We start from the raw sequence: 10,874 nt of genomic DNA on the forward strand, positions 1-10,874 counted from the left end.
ACTTATTGTTTGTTTCTGTGTGTGTGAATTATACACTGAACTTTTTTCTCTCGTTTATTATATTGCTTACAGTACTATGTTTACATATTCTGTTGTGCTGCTGCAAGTAAGAATTTCATTGTTCAGTCTGTGACATATGACGATAAAACACTCTTGACTCTTAACTTGTTTCGTGTGCAAGAACATGCTCTGTGACAGAGTTCTCTCCTCTTAAGTTGTTGATATGTATTGTTGGAGGTGATGACAAGCTATTGGATAGTGGCTGCGGAGAATTTGACTTTGTGTTCGGGACACACCAAGGAGCTTGTATGCATTTGCAATTGCAGGTTGTCCTCTGAGTGAGTAAAAATGGCATTGTCATCTGCATATTGAAGCTCCATGATGGAAATAGATCAAGAGGGCAGACTGTGGAAACTATTGTGGCATTTTTCTCTGATCCACTATCAAAAGATAATCACCTATGTTCTCTCCAACTGTAATGGGTACACATTGGCACTGACAACAAAGAAAGAAAGAGGGGTGAGATTCGCAAGATGGATTTGGGGAGATGGTTAGAAAATTAGAGAGCAGAACTTCAAGTTGTCCTCTGGAGTGCTTCCTAAACCACATGCTAGTGACTGTAAAAATGAGAAGATAGGTTAAAATTATTTGAGTGGCAAAAGGGATGGTTCAGGAGGGTGGTTATTAGGTAGTTGAATTATGGGGAATGCTTCTGGGGGCCAATTGGATCCATAAATGCAGCACCCGTTGCACCTGAACAGGAAAGAGATTGCTATCCTTGCAGAGAGTTATCTTATCGTGTTGAGAAGGGTTTAAACTAACTTGGAGGATGAAGTACAGAACAGTGGTCCAGCAGGTCCAAGCAATGGGAGACAGTGATGTTAGATGGTTATTTTTGTAATTTGATGCCTGTAATTGGAGTCTCACAACAATTGATGCCAGCGGGCTTAATGTTTGTGCAGAAAAGACTTGGTCCTGGGAGGTGAGCCAGCAAATTTGCAGATGACAAGAAGATTAGCAGTTATTGATGATATGGAAGGTTTCAGGGCCATATTGATGTGTTGGTGAAATGGGTAATAAATGGCCAATATAGTTTAATCCAAATGCGAGATGATTTATTTTGGGAGTGCTGATGAGACTAGGGCATTTACCATGAACGGTAGCATCATAGAGAATTGAGAAACAAAGGGAGTGTGAAGTACGTCCATTGATCCTTGATGTTACTAATCTGGGTAGATAATGTGGTTAAGAGAGTATAAGATCCTGGTCTTGAGTCAGGGCACTGACTTCAAATCAGGCGCGACTTTTCTGCGTTTCTGCATTTTTTAAAATCCATTTTCCGTGCCTATTGCATGATTTCTGCGTTTTTCACATTGCCAAAATCGTGTTTACCAACGGAGAAATTGGATCGGAAATAAAAAGAAAATAAACGATGTATAGTGTTATAATGAACACTAGGCTTCTGTTAGAGGTCTCTAGGGGTTCCGCGAGAAATCCCCCACGCCCTGGAAGTCTCCCTGAAAATGTGGCACCTAGGCTGGGCAAGGCAGCCAATCTCAACCTCATCGGAACTTCCACGGCCTATCGGTAGGTTGAATTTGCAATCTGCGGCTGGGGCCAGCACATCTATCCACATGGCCGACTTCCTTGGCCGGCTAGATAAACCAGCAAAGCTCTGGAACCAAGAGTGCCAGAAAATCAGTAGTGGAACTGTAATGAGTAAATATTAAATGTTATAAATTATAAAGATTATATAACTAAATTAATTAAGACGGGGTTAAAATATAAAACACAGCAGAAAAGCCAATTACCACCTTTTTGGGTTCATTATCAATTAATGTGCGAATTTACTTAAATGTCATTAGTATACAGTGACATATTCATATTATTTTGTGATGTCTGTTTTACTTTGAAATTTTCCAATTTTTTGACCCCCGCTTGGCTCTTTTAGACAATAGATGCAGGAGTAGGCCATTCGGCCCCTCGAGCCAGCACCACCATTCACTATGATCATGGCTGATCATTCTCAATCAGTACCCCGTTCCTGCCTTACCCCCCTGACTCCGCTATCCTTAAGAGCTCTATCTAGCTCTCTCTTGAATGCATTCAGAGAATTGGCCTCCACTGCCTTCTGAGGCAGAGAATTCCACAGCTTCACAATTCTCTGAGTGAAAAAGGTTTTTCCTCATCTCCGTTCTAAATGGCCTACCCCTTATTCTTAAACTGTGGCCCCTGGTTCGGGACTCCCCCAACATCGGGAACATGTTTCCTGCCTCTAACGTGTCCAACCCCTTGATAATCTTATGTTTCGATAAGATCCCCTCTCATCCTTCTAAATTCCAGTGTATACAAACCTAATCGCTCCAGTCTTTCAACATACGACAGTCCCGTCATTCCGGGAATTAACCTAGTAAACCTACGCTGCACGCCCTCAATAGCAAGAATATCCTTCCTCAAATTTGGAGACCAAAACTGCACACACTACTCCAGGTGCGGTCTCGCTAAAGCCCTGTACAACTGCAGAAGGACCTCTTTGCTCCTATACTCAACTCCTCTTGTTATGAAGGCCAACATTCCATTGACTTTCTTCACGGCCTGCTGTACCTGCATGCTTCCTTTCAGTGACTGATGCACTAGGACACCCAGATCTCGTTGTACGTTCCCTTTTCCTAACTTGACACCATTCAGATAATAATCTGCCTTCCTATTCTTACCACCAAAGTGGATAACCTCACACTTATCCACATTAAACTGCATCTGCCATGCATCCGCCCACTCACACAACCTGTCCAAGTCACCCTGCAACCTCATAGCATCTTCCTCACAGTTCACACTACCACCCAGCTTTGTATCATCTGCAAATTTGCTAATGGTACTTTTAATCCCTTCATCCAAGTCATTAATGTATATTGTAAATAGCTGCTGTCCCAGTACCGAGCCTTGCGGTACCCCACTAGTCACTCTTTTTACCTCGCTCACATGCCTGCAAATGCATTGAGGTTGTCCAACTTTATAAAACTTTGATCAGACTGCATTTGGAGGACCCTAAGCAGTTCTGTTCATCAAAGTATAAGACATGATGTGGAGAGTGTGCAGAGGCAATTCACCACAAGGTTGCTTCGCATGGAGCTGTTTAGTTATGAGGAGAGACTTGATAAGCTAGATCTATTCTTGGTCCAGAGGAAGAGGGAACATGATTGAGATACCTAAAATTGAGGTGGTATAGATGGGGTAAACTGCAGGAAACTTTCCCCAATATCAGAGCCTGATAAAACCAGAGGACATAGGTTTCAGATAAGAGTGAAAAGATTTCAAGGGGCTATGAAAGGGACCTTCATCCAGAGAAGACTAATTACCTGGAATGCACTGCCTGAGTGAATGGTTTAAGGCTGGGTTGTTGATAGCATTTAAGTGTCAAGATGAGCATTTTAATTGCTTGGGCATAAAGGACTATGAGCCAAGTACTGGGCAATGGAATTAATGCATTGGCTGTCACAAATAGCTAATTTACAATTTGCCTACCTAATTACTCGTAGTCCTCTCGTTAGCTTTCAGTGAAAAGAAACCACAAACATTAACATATGGTCTCTCTCCAGTTATTATAAACGTCCTCGTGATTTTTCAGAAGTAGCCCCTCATCTTTCCATATTGTTTTCCCACCTGCTGTATTGTATCCCTCTCATTATGTCCATAGCTCATTGAAAGCTCAACACAACCTCGTCATTCCTTAATTTTGTGTCATCACTAAACTTGGAAATGTTACATTTGATCCCTTCTGCCAAATGGTCCCAAGACAATCGCGAATAGTTGGATACTGAACCCTGTGAACCACCAACCAGTGCACCCGGAAGCACCCTTTTATCGCCTTGCTTTCTGCCGGCATATGTAATTTTCATTTAAAAAGAAAATCGGACTGTCAATTCAGAGTGGGAGTCTCTTTAAACGGTGTCGGTGGAAGCAATTTCTGCGAGTTTTACGTGGGCGAAATGGACAACGGGTTTGACCGGCGCGCTGGGTGACCAAGCTGGAAATTGTTGACCAAACGGGAAGCGACGGGTTTTTTAAATTATTGATCCGTACTATAATCATTTAATCAACGAACGGCGTGTTAGAGAGAGAGAGAGAGAGAGAGTTGCTTTTCATTTGGCGGTCATTTAAACCTCGTTTAGCGGGCAAATGCAAACGGCTATGTCGCGTTGCAGTGGCGCAAAATTCAAATCCAAACGAGGGAACTTGCAAAAAGGGCTTCGCGTGGTGGCAGCATCTGGTTCCCAAGACGATGGGGCGGGTATTGAAGGGCAAGAGCGCGCTGTCGACACGTTAGTATAACAGATACTCCCTCTGCAGCACCAGCTCCCCTGCTCCGGGCCCTGCTCGAGATCCCAGTGTAACAATTCAACCCACGGTGTTCGTCACCGGCCACGGTAACCGTGCCGGCGTGACTACACGGGCGTTTATTATGCGTGTGCAAGGCAATAATTGGAGCGACTTTAATTCTGAAAGGTGACTATCATTTGGAATTTGTCATTTTAAAAAGTCAGTTACACATTGAGTTGAGAATGTACCACGGTATTTTCGTTTTTTTTATGTTATCCCTCTATGTGAGTGGTATCTTCATCCTAGCCTGGTTAAGAGTATTGCACTCCTATCGGATAAACGAACTGCTGTTGGTATGGTAATATTCTGTACTTGGTGGCATTTCACAAAAGTTCCGCGAGAAATCGTTTTAATTTTTTTACTAAATCAATCTTAACGCCCGATAGTGTTTTCTAGTTTCAACGTTTCCGCATTTGCTTTGCTTCTGCACAATTAAAAGTTCGTTTAATGCTTGCGTTAGTCCTCTGCTGTCTTCCCTTATCGATGCAAACTAGCGACAGTTGTTACAGTGTAAACTGATCGCCGACTATTGTTAGATAGGTTCTTGTATCAGGCTTGAGTAACTGAAAGTGTCTTGGGGCATGTTTATCTGCAATAAAAATATGGCATCGTTTTGGAGATGTACCAATATTTTGGATAAACTATACCTGGGATTAACCTAGACATCGGAAAGGATGGGAAGAACTTCAGATAGTGACAATGCCAGCCTGGAAGAGAATTATGCTCTGCAGGGTGTCTAGCAAGTTCTTGTAGCCATAGTACCCCCAACGAGATGTTGATGGGAGACTTGACAATGCCAATACCCTCTGATATCATGGGGGATCTGGTAGGAAGTGTTCATTGTCCAGAACTCTTATGGCACCAATGTTATTTTGCTACTTAGGTCCATGTCTGAATGTACTGTGCAACAACCAACAAAAAGGACCTATGATAGACACAAAATGCTGGAGTAACTTAGGCAGCATCTCTGGGGACATTTCAGGTCTAGACCCTTCTTCAGACCTATGATGAAAAAGGACAGTTGTTTGATAAGCAATAGCATTACTGTGTTGTATTTCATTGTACTCTCACTTTGTCCCCCTTGCATTCATCTTCTAATATCTCTCGTTTCACTTGATTTTCAGGATCTGCAGAACTTTGTTTTAGGAAAATTACAATTATAATTTATTTCAAAACAAAATGCTGATGGCTCAGAAGGTTCAGCTGCATATGCAAAGAAAGAATTAGTTAATGGACCTTTGTGGTCTATCTGATTTGTATCATCCAGAGCATAGGCTTCTTAACCCCATTTGTAGTAATGTTCCTGAACAATCTTTTATTAAAAGGCTGCACATTGTTGGCTTTGTCTGTGAATCTTTGATTCCAATTTACATTGCCCAGATCAATTCTCAGCCCTCTGATTTTGGTTGTCCTCCAATGTGCTCTAGATTACTGTGTCCTTTTTCATAACCTGTCCAAATATGATCGCTTTTCCTTATAGAACTTACAGTATTGTTCAGGGTGTAAATGCTGCTCTGTCATTCTAATCTGTAGTGGGGGCTGCTGGAAGAGGCCATAACACTTTATACGTTGTGTATGCAGCAAATAATCTCACTGTGCCTCGTCACATGTGACTAAAGTTTTCCTATTCCTAATATGGGAAATTATGCTTTGCTGTCTAAGTGTACATTAATATTGGAAAGCCAGTATTAGTTAAAATGCTGAAATTAATTTTTCTTTAGTACAGGAAAGATTGATTAAAGATGTGATATGAATTGCTATGTATATAAATTTAAGAAAGTGTCTGCTGTTTTAATAAGTAAGTAAATTCAAAATTAAATTAATTTCTGGCACAAAGCAAATTATTTTTTAAAGTATGGATGTTTGTTTCTAGGACAGCTGGTGGCATTGTCCAGTCCTTCGTGTCAAGATGTTGAGTTTACTGAAGCAATCTTATGATCTGCTGACCATTTCTGAACCCCAAGCAGTTGATCCTGAAACAAAGTTTAAATCTGTTGGGCATGGGCCATTAAGAGAGAGTTGCTATAATGGAGTAAGCAAAATGTACTCAACTAAATATTCCAGTGGTGCCACACAAGAGCTAGATTCACATAATGCTCATGAGTCTCCTGTACTGAACAAGGAAAGACGGTTCTGCACCAACAGGGCATTGTCCCTTTCTGTTGAAAGGCAACATGAAGAGAAAAGAAACAATTATATTTCACCAATTTTGTTTGAAACGCCCAAGATAACTGGCAAGACCGCCACATTACGACGGCGACTCCTCGAGTCCCATCTCTCTTCTGGTAAGAATGTAGAATTGTGCAAAACTTTTCAGCCCACTGCAGCAGATACTGAAGAATTGCCTTGTACCAGAACAGGCAATATATTCTCCTTTTCAGATAACTCACTGAATTCTCCCGGGGACTTGAATTTTGAAGCTTTATCAACCAGTACTGTAAATAATGATGATTGTGCTACTTTATGCAGAACTAAAAGGTATTTGTTTGCACAGCAGCGAACTTCCACAATAGATGATTTAAAAGGTAAAAATGGGTTAATGCCTGAATATCCAACATCTGATCAATGTAGTGCATTCAGTAAACTTGATTTAAGCAGTTTCTCTTACTGTGAAGATGACGGTGAATGCAGCTCATCCTTTGTAACACCATCTAGACATGAAAAACTGAAAACATCTGGAGGTGATCAGTTTGTTACTCCAGTAAACTTCAAAGCAAACATGTCTACAGGAAAGATGTTAGAAAGAACCCCTTCACATGACAAATTGGATGTCTCAACAGAGGACAGTGGGTATAGTTCAGTTAGTCTGGAAAAATCATCTGATTCTTTCACAAATGAAAATTCCTTCCAAGAATTGGTGAAAAATCAAAAGAAAACCCCAATGATGACAGACTGCAAGAGATCTCTCAGAAAATTGGAAAGAACTAAGCGATTATCCACTCTCAATGAGCGTGGCTCGCAGTCTGAGACAGAGGAAGAACACAAAGGAATTCTTAAGGGGTCAAATTCCAAACTAAAATTACCCAACAAAGATGAGGAATCGGTTTTTGAAGAAAATAACTGGGAGGACCCACTGCTAAAATTTGAGAATTTATCTCGTACCCCTGCATTGCAGGTAATACAGGAACTGTGCGTGAGTAAAAGGAAAAGACTGGAAGATATTAAGGGCCAGAGTGGATCAGAGGAAAAGACATCGAGTGAATCTATGCCACCACTATGTAGATTAATTGGGAGAAAAATGGGTTTGGAAAAAGTGGATATTGTGAAAGAACTGTTCAACCGGAATTTGACCCATGTTCTCACTATAATTTTGTATTGCTTAACTGTAGAAGATATCTGCAGGTAAGGTTCATAAAATTCAAGCAAATGTTTCTCCAAATGTTTAGCCTATTTCCTCTTCCCTGCACCCTGTCCAAAGAAATATTTCAAAGCATTTTAATACTATGGGTGTAGACTTTGCTTTTTGCCATATGGCTTCTTCAAATAATTAGGGTCTTTGAATTATGGAAGGAATGGATGTGTTCATTTGTACCTCAAAACAAAATCTTTCCATCTACACAAGTACCCTTTTTAACAGGTACATCTTCTACTTTGTGCTTTAAACTGCTTAATACCCTCCTTCCTACCTTCCCATTTGTTTTCTCCCTCTCATGTACCACCCTCCACCAGTTAACCCAAATGTACTCTCGCCAAACACTTAAAATAACTACATTCAACATGCGACTGTCACAAGTCATGGGCTGTTACTCTGATTCCTGACTAGTGGCTACCCAAATGCATTTGCCACAGATCCTGGAGACACGTCTTTGGAGATACAAGTTAAAAGTGAATTTTAAAATATACACTATATATAACTACCGACTGGGAAGGGTTTTACTATTTATGTACTATCAATGTAACACTTCCTTAAACATTTGACTTCTGAAATGAAGATTAGGTGGATTAACGTTGGAAAAACTAATGTTTAGGATGGTGGAGGTAATGGTAATAATAGCAATCATCCACACACTTTAAAATAGCTAAAAATAAATGAATGTTTAACACTTGATAGGATGCAACACTCTAGCTGTTTGGCATTTTTGGACTAATGCAATATGTAAAGTTTTGTATGGCTATCATTTTGCATTCCTCTTGCCTGATGAAATACAGGTGCAGGTGTATTTGGAACTTGGAATACAGGTGTAATTGGAACTTGGCTTTAAATGTTGTATCTGTCAAAGCTGCAGGTGATCCACTACCCTAACTACACAGATTTTGTCTTTGTTTTGCAAATTAAATCATTGTTTTTTATAAGAGTTTGGAAAGTGAGCAAAGTATGGAAGAAAATCATCAAGCAAGACCAGGCACTATGTCTCAAAAGAAAGCAGTATCTTGATGAAAGTCGAAACCACCAAGTGGTATGTGTTTTTTTTGTGCACTTTTTAAAGATTATAGAAAAATCTGGTTTGTCAGCATATAGGTCATGTAATTGGTACTGTCAAAATTGGAAATGCACTGAGTTGTGTAGAGGATCTAGTTTTCACTTTCAATATTGTAAATCACATTATCGTGAAGTAGTTATTATGCTCCAGATGCAGAAATGTTGATGCTAACAATGTTATTGTTTAATCAGGCAAGTTTTATGCAGCTCAGATATATCTTTAAATTACTTGGGGCTTAGTCCAATGATTTTGTAAACAATTTATATTGAGAATTTGTATCAAAGTCTTGAATATTTGAACATGAGTTGCATGATAAATATTTCTCAACTGGGTTATTAAGCATGGATATAGTGGGCAACAGGAGCAGTGGTTCGGGAAATTACCTATTCTTGGACTGATTCTTCAATTGATGCACTTGTCTGCAATTATTTGGCAAATTTGTAAGCATCCAACTTGGCAAGGAATCATGATTCTCCCACTATTGCAACGTTTAGCTATCCAATTTGGTTGATATTTCTACAGCAAATGTGTTGGCTAAATCTAAATGTTTAGGTTTTTTTATCTAATGGAAAAAGTCACATTTAAATTTCTTATCACCATTATTATTAAATCCAAATAATACTTTTCAACAGCATAACCAACCTTGGGCCACAGATGCTGAAACCAGATGTAATCTCCCAGATCGTCCTGCTTTGAAATCTGTTCAGGCACAAGCAAAGATTATGTTTACTCCAACGCTCTCATCTCAACAGGGGAAACCCCCTGGTGGATGCAGTAGTGCTTCCAAGTCCAGTAGTAAACGAGAAGAATTCTTGCAGGTAAGTGTAAAGATCCCTGTTGAGAATTCCCATAGAGTTAACATCTGGACTACACAAAAATAATTTGTTGATCAAGCTGATTTGGTATAAACCATTTAAATTCAAAATTATTTTAAAGATCATTTTAGTAGCTTCGGTAGAACTGCTTTGGAATCGGTACTTTTCAAAAATAAAGTTACATTGATTTATGCATCTGTCCATTTTCAGTATCTAATCTTTGGTTCTAATGTGTAGGTTAAATATGAATTGTGGTACAATTATTCCCCAAGTAAAGAAAATTAGTTTGATCAATTTCTAGGATTTGGTCTTTAGTTAAATTTGCAGTTGCTCCTATTTTCCTAATTGTTGCTTTTGTTAACCTTGTAATGAAAATATTGTGCACAGTTTTGCATAACTTTCTAATATTTGTTCTTCATGGTAACATCACAAAATAGGGCGACATAATGGTGCAGCTGGAAGAGCTGCTGCTTCGCAGTACCAGAGACAATGTTTGATCCTGACCTTGAGTGCTGTCTGGGGAGTTTACACATTCTCCCCGTGACCACGTGGGTTTCTGCCCACATTCCAAAGCGTGCATTTGGTAGGTTAATTGGCCTCTGTAAATTGCCCCTTGTGAGTAACCAGTGGATTTGGAAGCAGACAACATAGAACTAGTGTGTGAGAAGGAACAGCAAATGCTGGTTTACACTGAAGATAGATACGAAAAGCTAGAGTAACTCAGCAGATCAGACAGCATCTCTGGACCAAAGGAATAGATGACATTTCCAGTCAAGTCCCTTCAGACTGAGTCAGGAGAAAAACAAGAGATGTAGAAGGTACATAGAACAAATGAAAGATATGCAAAAAGCAATGATGATCAAGAGTGATCACTGGTTGGTGTGGACTCGGTGGGCCAATCGGTTTGTTTTTGTGTATCTCTAAAGTAAATCCTCCATTCCCCAAAAATAGAATTGGGGAATGTTAAATGGAGGAAATTAGAATTTTCAAAAATATATATTCTCGCCCTCAGGTTGCCAAAACACTGTTTAACGATGAGGCTTTAAAACCATGTCCACGGTGCCAGTCACCTGCCAGATACAATCCAATGAAGAAAAGAGGCCTCTGCAGTCGAGAAGATTGCGCATTTGACTTCTGCACACAATGCTTTTGTGTTTTCCATGGATCCAGAGAATGCGGCAGCAAGTCTGCCAAGCATTTTGGCAACAAAGGAGGAACGCCAGGAAGTGCTCAAAGCAAGAGGAACTTAAGAAGATTATAA

At 39.9% G+C, this 10,874-nt stretch overlaps 1 protein-coding gene across 1 annotated transcript; it reads left to right on the forward strand.

Moving 5' to 3' along the window:
- The first annotated feature begins 4,398 nt into the window (after positions 1 to 4,398).
- Positions 4,399 to 10,874, forward strand: fbxo43 (F-box protein 43). The gene is made up of 5 exons (XM_078398645.1): positions 4,399 to 4,503; positions 6,251 to 7,719; positions 8,672 to 8,774; positions 9,431 to 9,616; positions 10,626 to 10,874. Exons 2-5 carry the CDS (start codon positions 6,287 to 6,289, stop codon positions 10,872 to 10,874), a joined length of 1,971 nt encoding a protein of 656 aa, XP_078254771.1. The 5' UTR covers positions 4,399 to 4,503; positions 6,251 to 6,286.

Source organism: Rhinoraja longicauda, chromosome 4 (assembly GCF_053455715.1).
Source record: "Rhinoraja longicauda isolate Sanriku21f chromosome 4, sRhiLon1.1, whole genome shotgun sequence".
NCBI lineage: Eukaryota > Metazoa > Chordata > Chondrichthyes > Rajiformes > Arhynchobatidae > Rhinoraja > Rhinoraja longicauda.